The 11,666-nt window shown below is 34.7% G+C and overlaps 1 protein-coding gene across 1 annotated transcript in view; it reads left to right on the forward strand.

Moving 5' to 3' along the window:
* LOC128984973 (uncharacterized) overlaps nt 1-11,375 on the forward strand; it is a 42,782-nt gene extending 31,407 nt beyond the window's left edge. Inside the window, exons 9-15 of the mRNA XM_054404344.1 lie at nt 1,896-2,037; nt 4,851-4,999; nt 7,697-7,951; nt 8,431-8,616; nt 9,310-9,478; nt 10,691-10,790; nt 11,358-11,375. Coding sequence (XP_054260319.1) covers nt 1,896-2,037; nt 4,851-4,999; nt 7,697-7,951; nt 8,431-8,616; nt 9,310-9,478; nt 10,691-10,790; nt 11,358-11,375 — 1,019 coding nt within the window. The remainder of the gene's footprint in view (nt 1-1,895; nt 2,038-4,850; nt 5,000-7,696; nt 7,952-8,430; nt 8,617-9,309; nt 9,479-10,690; nt 10,791-11,357) is intronic.
* The last annotated feature ends 291 nt before the right edge of the window (nt 11,376-11,666 follow it).

Raw genomic sequence — 11,666 nt, forward strand, 5'->3', positions numbered from 1 at the left:
GTAACAGCTAGTAAAATCTAACAAAGATTTCTCTTTTTGGGTCGTTGTGTGTAATAAATAATCACGCCTACCAAAAAAAAGTTCATACAAGTCCCACCCAAAGTCATACAATTCACCAAAGTTTCTGTAATTGTATGAAATTATCCCTGTTGTTGCTAATTAATTTATTTGGTGGTTATCTATTTGTATTAAAACGAAAACTAATCATGGTATTATGTTCCATTATACTGTTTTCTTCATGTAGATTTATAACCAAGGATCACATCTATGTTTTATATTTTCCTTTTAATCCCATATAAAAATTCCCCAAAAAATCCAACTGTGCTCTTCTAAGATTTGTTGTGTCTCAATCTTCATTGGTGATTTAGAAACATTTATGTAAATTTAGTTTTCCACCAGATTTTTGTAGCGGTAGTAAACTGTCCGTCAGTTAGTTGAGTGACTGGACTGATGTGTGTGAATGGACCTAAATAGTTGCATGACTTTAAAATTTTTTTAAAGATCAGCTGTTTGAACAATTAAATTTTTAACAAAATCCAAATTTCTTAATACATTTTAAACTTTACTTTGAAATGGCAACCATACAAATGTAGGCATTTTAAGTCAAGTATGAATGGAGATGAATTCACATAAAGAGAAATGCTAGAGTCCTCTTGTTAAGCTTAACGGGATATTTGCTTGTTTTGGAAAAATCATATGTTTTGGAAAATCATATGAATTGGTATTGGACGATTATTGTAAAACTCAGTAGTACAGATGCTTTTTTTGTACACATTAATGAAAACCAAATCTCAGACATAGTTACTTTAAAATGTGTAAATTGAATTCCTTAAACACATTGCTCAATTAAGTTAAATTTATTTACTTTTGTTCTTCAACAGATTTGTTTTTGTTTACGGGATTGAAAGATATTTCAACCTCAAGTGCCCATCCTGCTTCCCAAACTTTGCAGTCTTGAACTATGCTTCTAATTAATCAAATTAGACAGCTGGTTAAAAAGTAGTAAAAGTCACAGCTGTCGTCACATGATATATAGAGCCATTAGCAATGGTAATGTTGACTACTGAACGCTGTTATCATCCTGATAAGAACAGTCAGGCCCCCTGTCACTGATACTCACCTTCTTGAGTAAATTTGCATCACCACTACTTACTTACCACACCAGTATGGAACTCTGACTAAGATGAATTAGCTACTTGAAAAACAGCCATTTCTCTTCATCAAGTAAATTTTAATTTGTATCGCCTTTGATGATAAATATACTTTAATACTTTACTTTAAAACTTTACTTTGAATTGGTGACCATACAAAGGTAGGTTTTTAAGCCAAGGATGGATGGAGATAAGTGTAGGATGAGTGGCACGATATTGTAGTCTTGTTAGTAACTAAGGCTGACATATTCCTTAGACACAGCTGTTAATTAATAGCCCATACAGCTAATGGCAACTAAGGGACCTACAGTTTATAGTGGAGTCCGAACCACATTTTCGCCTTGGTATATACGAATTGGTCTAATTATCAGGATAGTACTGTGGATAGTCGTAGCACTCACTCGTGTGGACGTTAATCCACACCAGAGAGTATCCCATCAGGTAGCATATTTGTAAGATTCAGTTTTCAGCTATCTTCTTGAGCTATGCTCACATGATTAGTTGCGGTGAGAATGTAGGGTGTTCCAACTGTGCTTTTTCCAAAAACTATATATTAAAAAGTGAATTTTTTTCCCCTAGACGATGGTGAATTCCCACACTGGAAAATTTATGGCTACACTGGTTATTCATGATAGCTGACATATCAGCCTTTTAGGCTTGAGGCAAAGACGGATCTCAGTACCAATTTATTAATTTTATGTTATATAATCTAAAACATCTGACAATACATATGTTCTGTGACAGTTGCCCAGCTTGGGACTACCCTAGCAGGATGGACAGGAACCATAATGCAGCCTGTGACAAACTATTTATTCCGCCAGGATGGTTGCCCCAGTGCCGACGGTACATGCCCTAACTCAAACATCTCCTTTTACCTTTATACTAGGTAAATATCAAATTTTATTAAGCTATAAGTGCTTCAGATAACTTTTATATTTTCTTCCTTGCTGTATTGTTGGATTGAAGATTATCTAAAAGCAGTAATCAACACCTTTTGACAAAGTGAGAACGTTTTTGTTTTGAGGTTCACTACAGTTGTTCTCTATTGTGTGGAGAAGAACTGTAAAAACGGATAAAAAAGACATACAAAAATTAGAAACATTCTAAAGAAAATTTCCATTGTAACATTGAACACTTCAATATCAATCCTAAGAAACCATTTATACTCTAACTGATCAAGATCAAAATTATTGCGTAGATTTAATTAGTTAATTCTTTTAGGTTTAGCCTAAATTGTTTTTTGTTGTATGTTGTATCCTTAGGGGCGGTTCACGAGCTCGGGACTTCATAGTCCGTGACCAGACGTTGGTCCCGGACTATATAAGCGACGACCAAAAAATGGGTTCACGAGTCAGAGCCTAATGATGTGAAAGCCGGGCCCATTGTAGGTCGAGACCAAATCCATAGCGGAGCCTAATGACAGGGATTCGCAGGGAATTTCTGTTGAGACGTTGGTAACAACCAGTAACAACAGTCTGGAAATACATCTGAAGCCACTGCTGTTGACATACGCACTTCCATACAATAGGATGATCGTGTGAAAAAAGACTGAACCAAAACGTCCAAAACGATTATTTTTCTCGTATTTCATTGTCCAGTGCTCGCCTATGATAATCTATTTACAGATTTATAAACACAACAATCCACGTTTGTATGAAATCAGATAATGGAAGTCTTTAGTGAAATATATTTTTCTGTTTGCATTATTATAATTTAATTAAGATGCATGACATAAAATAACCGGGTATTTATAACCGGATGAATGCATATTTTGCATAATTGCCCGATAATTTAGGATGGTGATTTTTGGATAGGATAATTTTAACTAAACTTATTTTAATGGTACAGTTATTGAAACTAAAATGTATTTAGAGGTACTGATTATTAGATATAAAAATCTTATGTGTGTGCTGGATTTAATCGTGGCTGTAACCAAAGAATATTCTTTCCGTTATTCTTACACTCTATAATAATCTAACTGTAAAATGTTGAAAATAATATTCTGCAATTAGCTCGTAATATTATTTATGTTAACAGCTATGGTTTTTAATTTACATTTTGTGTTGTTGCGATTTTTAAAATCAGTTTCATTACAATGCGTTTATATTTACTAGGTAGGAAGGATTTACTAGTATTATATTATATTTACTACAGTAGTAGGAAAACATTGTTTTTTTTTTCTTTGGGCATAGTTTCGAACTGAAAATTTAATTTGTTCTGCTTTCATTACCAAACAAATAGCTACCATCCAAACTTTACTAACATCCAATAAATCACCAGTTTCTCGATGAAAAGTGCCATCAGCCAAAAATATTAGTGCAACTAAATTTTTTTTTCAATTTAGAATACTGTAACGGATTTTGCTGTCGGGAAATCCGTGCCTTGGAGTGAACGCCTCAAATTTCTCATTGACGGTATATTTGGAACATTTTAATCTATCTCTAAATTCATCAAGTCATAAAAGGGTTTTAGTCATGATAACGAGCTGGTCTTATGCGAGGTAGTGGATTGATCGTACATAATTGTGAACATAATACAGTATAGATATTTCATAGTCATATTCAATACACACGGCGACCAGTGAGTACAACACAAGACAGTGATATCACCGCGAACCGTACTCAACGACTGACGGTTTGCTTGATGTTTCCCACGGCAAAAAACTATTTCTGATAATTATGTTGGATAACGATGGTTTAACTGTGGCTGATTAGTTATATTTATATTCTACACATAATTTTGTCGTTAAAATAGTAATAACATGGGGTTTGTCAGTAAAATATCTTTTTTATGATACTATTTCGTTACGTGCATAATTTATCAGTCGTTTTAAGCTGTTTGATGATTTTTTTCATGATTTATTAGCCTTTTTACCATTTTTACATATTTTTTTAATACGGTGTTGTGGGTAATGAAATTGTTCGGAATTTAATGAGGAACTATATTTAAACATTAGTTTTTAACAAATAATAAAAATAAAGGAGCTAATTAGATAAAACCGGCATCATGTCACGTTAAACCTGCCTCCTACCAGGTCTGAGTTGGAGACCAAACACCGTTGTTCTTTTGGGCCCGAACCATCTTATCTGGGCTCGGACTTGACTCGTGAACCCACCGGGACTAATGATCAAAGCCGGGACTATCTGTAATTGGACTCGTGAACCCAACTTTTAAAACCGGGTTTTATCCCTGCACTAATTGTGAGCCGCCTATCAGTCTGGTCCGCGGCTTATATAGTCTCGAGCTCGTGAACCCGATTTTTTAAGTCGCGGCCCAAATACCGGTTATTTCCGGATTCTGGGCTCGGACTACGATAGTCCCGAGCTCGTGAACCGCCCCTTAGTGTTCAGCAGCTTACTTGTGATGGAACAAGAAGGATTTAATTTATTTAATAATTAATTATCTTTATATGATACCAGACTTATTGGATATTTCCAAGGACCATAAACCAAACGTTGTACCTCAGCATCTCACGCAAATGGACCAAACATAAACATTGCTAGTTAGAGAGCCACTGTCCGATCATTGCCTTCTCTACTGGCTTGTGTGATTTAAAAGCTGTAACAGAACTTCACAGCCCTAAGATCACATCACAAACCCAGAGGTATAGTCCAAAGGCTTTTTAGATTTGTAATAGATGTTATAAAAAGGGATTACAATTTATAAAAGTATATAATTACATAAACTAACACTTTTCAGAGATACGCAAAACTCTCCCCAACGCTTGGACCCATTAGACTCAGATACTTTACGACAAGCCAAGTTTGTACAGGGAGTGCCTCTCAAAGTGATCATACATGGATATACTGGCAACAAGGACTACTCGCCTAACATGGAACTAAGGCCAGGTCAGTCAGAGGGAGAACTGAAAGTCTAATGAACTTTTTAAGAACCATCGATAGAATACAAGAGAGGAATCACAAATAAAATGGAGTTGGATACGTGCTTATTCTAGTACTATGTTCTGATTTTTAAACGTTTTACTTCAAAGAATTTTTAATAAACAACAAAAAACTCCAAATTTGTTTTCTTGTAATTGATTGTAGTCTAAAGGCCAATAAAAGAAAATTGGTTTGGTTTAAACCAACTCATTTTGTTCTATGTGGAGGAATAAAATTATATTAAAACAATATTGGCACAGTTGTGTTATATTATGCTAGATGGAATGAACAAGGGACTTACTTCTTTTCATTAAACAAAACTTCCCTTATACGTGAGGCTGAACCAAACTTCTCTAAAAACATGATATTTAATAAAATTTGATTTACACCACTTGCATTTTCATCAGATCATTATGAACAGGTAAACTAGACAAATTTAAAATTGTAAACAAACAATCTTTTTTTTATATGCAGTCAGAATCTATCATAATTTCTGTTAAAACGCGATACTGATTCTTCTAAAAGGGGTATACTTTTTAAATAATCTCAAGAAAACATAGAACGAAAAGAACTTCAATTTTATTCAGACATAACTACTCAAGACCAACTCTAACAATCCATCAAAAGGAAAACACTAATTGCAAAATGTAAACAAATAAAACATCTGATGAATTAAATTAACATATAAATAATCATCTAGAGACAGTAATTTTCAACATACTCCCACCTTTTGAGTCTTAAGTTTCCATTATTTAAAGACTCAAAACACATATTATCCTCTTCGGACCCGGCGTCACCTGGAGGTTACATTTTTTTATTCGATCTACCTTACCGGCAGTGTTACTTGGAGACATTTGTAATAGTTCTCTGAGCTGCCGATAGATGCCAGCACCTACTGGAACAAGTCTAAAGTTGTTTGAAAAGTTAAAAGTTTGTTAAAAGTTCAGTCTTTTTGGTAACTTAATTTGTTTTCCTCGTTTTCTAAATTTAACTTTATTTACAACTTTTCCATTTGAACTTTCTTTATCTTGCACTTCTTCTACTTCTTTTTTGTTTGAACTTTCTGAGTTCAAAATTGCTATACTTGATGATACAGACTTTTTAAATTCATATCCAAAAGCGTCTTCATCACATTCACAAATCTTATTATTTTCAGATTCCATCTTGACAGTTACAGGATCCTCTATATTAGGAATGTCTACACTACACTTGTCAGAAATAGGTGTTAACAAAGATGTTAGGCCTATAGTCATTACACTTGATCTACATGTCACTCCTTTTACTTTTCCTTTCCCCATTAACACCCAACCAAGTAAGGTTTCCATTGCAACTAAATCATTTGTCAAAACATGACGTTTCCCTGTAAACAACTTTCCACCAATATCAGATCCAATCAAAACTTCAATTGGCCCTTCTACAGTGTCAGAAACATTAAAACCAAAAGACTGTAATTTGTTTATCCAAGGGCTTTGATTTCTGAAATATTATTACATATCACATCTTGATCTAATACCTCAAAGTTGCAATAGTAATTGCTACCCAAATCACTTAACCTTACTTTATGTTGATTGTGTTCAACAGCATTTGTTACTGATCCACCAAACAATGCATGATTAAGGGTTTCCTTTCCAAATGATACATACCCCATTTCTTCTGCAGTTTTCTTCAAAATGTAGGACCTTTGAGAACCAGAGTCAAAAATGACTCGTGCTGCTCGTTCTTTATTACTTCCTCTAATATTCACACGTACAGTTTGTAAAAATACTTCAGAGTGTGCATTATTAGCTAAATTACTTTCACAAGGTACTAAAGTGTTATCATTAACATAATTTACATTAGATTTATCTTGAGACTTGTTACACATTACTGTTGCATGTCGACCATTGCAAAGAGAGCAGTTTAATCGAACATGACACTTCTTACTGACATGGCCATACTTTGTGCAACGATAACAACATCTGTTACTTGATAATAGGTTTACCTTTTCTAAATGTGTCAGATTACTACAACTCTTACAATTTTCTGTCAAATGTTTTTCACCACAAAAAATACATTTCATAGGGGGTTTACCAACCTTTTGGTTGACAAGATCGGTTGCAGTGGGAATTGATTCTGTTTTGTTACTTAAGAATGGTTTGGATGACTTACCCAATTGTCTCTTCGAGTCCCCAAAACCTGAGGTAGCAAGTGAAATTCGCTCCTCATTTGTCACTTCAATGCGCAGAAACAAGCGCATCGAGTCTATTCTTCAAATCAGCTTCTGGATCAAAGTCGGAATGACGTTGCCACGCCCTTAAAAGATCCTCTGGCAAACACGACTCAACTAATGGGTAAAGAATAGCCGCACATTTATCAGTAGTTACTCCTAATGTGTCAAGAGCTCTGATTTGACATTCTAATTTGTCAAATAAAGTCGAAATCGCTACCTTTTGGTTCAAGTTATTGAGTAGCAGCTTTAAAAGTTCTCTAACATAGACTTCTATCAAAAGATCATCCCTTCCAAAAATCAAACAATCAACAAAATCAACAATGGATAAAAGCTGTTGTTAATATAGGTATGATTATGTTGAACTGTTTTGGAAAAATAGACAATTTTCAACTTATCAATTAAAAAATTGTGCCCTGTGTTATGATTTATCCGTGTTTTGTATGTGAATGCTGCAGCGTACTTCAAGCATGGAGAGTACAACATTGTGACAGTAGACTGGAGTCCGCTGGCCGCCGAGCCGTGCTACTGGGAGGCGGCACACAATGTGGACACTGTGGGCCACTGCGCTGCGGAATTCTTGGACCTTCTGTACCAGACACGCAGCGATATCAGCGTCAACAACACACACATCGTGGGGTTCAGTCTCGGAGCACACACTGCCGCCACAGTCGCCTCTAACCTCAAGTCTGGCAAAGTGCCGAGACTCACAGGTACAGTCTCATATCCAGATCCCTTACATGGACCAGCTGTTTTACACCAACTTATAATTACTACTTTACATCAGTACTACTTAAATGAGCAAAACATTTATTTATGATATTTCATGGAAAAAAAAAATCACAATATATTGAATAACTTTTGAACAGTAATTTTTACAGCTTTGGGGGCTGTGCACATTTGGGTTAAAAGGACTTTAAAATACAAAACTTCTATCAACATTTTTGATTCTGTTATTGTAAAAATATGATTTTCTGTTATTCTATGGGGTTTTATAAAAAGAAATTGAAAAAAAGTTAAAATACACATAGAAATACTATATGGATACCACCATACCAACTTCATCAGAATCGGACCACAGATGGAGTGTGTAGCTCTGTACACATCCACACACACACAGTAATCACTTCAGAAACTACTTTTATGTGTTCAGAGGTACCCAAAACTCAAACTTAAAATTTTATATTCCCAGGATTGGATCCAGCTCTCCCATTGTTCGATGACTGGACCAACTCACTGGCATCCCTGATTGACCCTGGGGACGCAATGTTTGTGGACGTGTACCACAGCAATATGGGACACAAGGGCAAGAAGGCGGTGGGTGGAACCATCGATGTCTACCTCAACAATGGCGCCAACCAGCCTGGTTGTAACTGCAGTATGTATCAAACACTATGCAAAAAAATCATTACAATAATATTTCAGCTGTTTCTTATTTGCTATTTTTGAACTTGGTATCGTTTGATAGGGAATTAAAAATGCTAAATAAAAGTAGTCTTGACATTTTTTCATAAAATTAGCATTTTTTTGTTATTTGAGCTTAGAAAATTAAAATGGCCCCATTATGAAATTTTAAGTTGAATCAAGATGAATTTTTTTCTATGATGGGTCTCTCTATACATACCAATTTTCATAAGGATCGGTTAAAACAATTTAAAGATAAAAATCTTTTATGTAAAAAATACAAAATGGCGGATATAACAAAATTATATTTTTTTTTTATTCTTGATTTTCTATTTATTTTGGCCCAAGGAATCAGTACGTAAAATACGTCCCCACCTTTTTTGAACACCCTGTATATTGTAGCTACACATTAGAAATTTCACAGCAATTCATAGTCATTTATGAGTTTTTGAATCATAGTGAGGATTGGATAACCAAAAGTCTTTATAGCTGAACATCAGATAGTGGAGACCCTACTGTAACTAATGTATACATATTACCATGTTTCTAAATTTATTAAATTTGTAGTGTAAATCTGATTAAATGAAATTAGAAAACATATTTTATTACAATAAGTAAACTTTTTGGCTGATACTGCTTTAAAAGGTATGTCTTAAATGTGCCTTAGACCGCAGTTGTGACCATGTACGAGCAGTTGAGTACTTTGCCGAGTCAATCACTTCACCTGTGGGCTTGTGGGGCTTTGCCTGCTGGAGTTGGAACTTCTACACCAATGGCTTCTGTAAAGTGTCCAACACAGAAGAACTAATTCTGCTGGGGGAACCCATCTCTCCTGAGTTAGTGGTTATTTACTGTAGTTGACAAACAATTTTACGATATCCTTAATAATTCATGTATTTACACAGTGAAGCACTATGTAGAAAAGGTTTGGATCAAAGACGCATGAGTCTAAATTCTGCTGATTGTAAATTTGTTGTTTTTTAACATGCTTATTTTGTGGTGCGGAACTCATATAACTCTCTTAGTACCTAACAAAATATTTGGGGCATATTTTTAGAAAAGAAACCTGGCAGTTGGCAATTATTCTCTTGCAAGTCCTTCTCTTGTTCTCTAAAACCATACTGTAAAAACTAGTAAACACACTGATGCCATAAAAATTCTTTTAGGCTCCGCCCTGTTGACATCTACATTTTCAGTTTTTACTTCTTACATGACTATTGAAGTGCAATCAGCTGTGAGAATCATTAGAAATTTGTAAAGGAATAACAGCTGATTAGTGCAATTTCAAACCGGTGGGGCACACGGAAGATTTCTCAGGTGCCGTTTGACGTCACTAACTGCTGACGTCACTAACTGCTTCGTCTGAAGAAACAGACAATTTTATAATTTTCTATTATTAAATTAAACTGTCATAACCTAACCAAACTAACCAAACGTGCTGATAATGGAAAAATCGAATAAAGGTTTACTAATCTAAAAAATAGTTTTGTTCATAAAATAAAATTATAATTGCCTAAAATTCAATTTTATAATTTTTTAATTATAAAATTAAACTGTCATAACCTAACCAAACCAACCAAACTTGCTGATATGAAAAAATTTTTGATAAAAAGTTAGTGCTGCCGGCGGGATTCGAACCCGGAACCTTCGGATTATCAGCCCGCAACGCTATCCACTGCACCACCGAGGCCGATGGCTCAATCCCGTATCTTTGCGATATTGGTGTTCCCTCAAAGTGACGTCAGCAGTTAGTGACGTCAAACGGCACCTGAGAAATCTTCCGTGTGCCGTTTCGAATTTCAAACTGCCTACTTCCAATCAACAAATAGCATATTTCATCACTAGGGGAAAAAGTGGCTCTTTTTTATTTTTTTTCCCCTAGTGAGAAAAAGAGCTACCTTAGCCTCACAAAGCATGTATTGAAAGCAGCCTGTTTCGCTGGAGTAGAACAAAAATAAATGAATCCATTAGCATTAACCTCAACCCCTCTAACATACACAAAGCATGATTGTGTTAGCTAATGTGTTAATAGCTTATATATGTTTCAGGGAACATGGAGTTTACATGGCATTCACAAACTACTCGTCTCCATTCCTTCTCCCTCCCTCAGTGTACGTCGAGGACGACAACATCACAGAAAAGATTGATGTTAGTTGTAGTTGGGTTTAAAATACAAATATTAATCAAAATTGTGCATCTTTGTAATGTAAACCTATACAAAACACTTTTATTTTTTGGGTATCACTTATTGTTTGTCTTAATGGCTCAGGAAATAGTATATTTCATAACAAGAGTAGAAAGTGAGTCATTGCATATTTTTGAGACCATATGTTTAAAGTGCGAGATTTATCGAGCACTTTAAATGGTCGAGAATGTGTATAGACCCACTTTCACTCACGTTTTTTTTTAAGGTTAATTTTTCGCTACACTACATATAGACTAATAATTTTCTTAATTAAAACAGGTCGTTGGATATTTCTTTATTACAGTTAGGAACGTTAAAAAAACGCATAGAAATTTTTTAGGTTATACCTTCAAATTAAAGTTATTATCTACTTTGGTTGTACGGTTTAAGTTGTTGAAAATTGAAACCGTTGACAAACAAAAACAAATCTTTGTTTGTTTACGTCGGCAAAATCCCAAAAAAGAAACATTACTTTCGCATAGTAAACATTCTTTTTCAGTAGTAATCAATGTAATGATGAATTTTTGCAGGTGATAAGAAACTACTGAGTAATACTTTTTAGCTTGGAAAGCAATAGTCAACTGAACTGAGATAGATATTTTGTGTTATTTGCTTATATGGGTACAGGCAACTAAAGAATAAGTCGATTCTTGGAGAAGCTTCATTTGCTAGCTTTTTAAACTAGGCCATCCAAACTAGATTGAGTTTATTGCAAAAATAAACAATTATCAACTTGTCTAGGTAGAGTATGTATCATAGAACAAACCAGAAATTACAAATGACGGTTTTTTCCCTAACACTTCAATGGCCATAATTATAACATTGGTTTTTCAACATGA

The sequence above is a fragment of the Macrosteles quadrilineatus genome, unplaced genomic scaffold (genome assembly GCF_028750875.1).
Source record: "Macrosteles quadrilineatus isolate MER2022 unplaced genomic scaffold, UCM_ALF_1.0 Scaffold_2__2_contigs__length_208266976, whole genome shotgun sequence".
NCBI classification, from domain to species: domain Eukaryota; kingdom Metazoa; phylum Arthropoda; class Insecta; order Hemiptera; family Cicadellidae; genus Macrosteles; species Macrosteles quadrilineatus.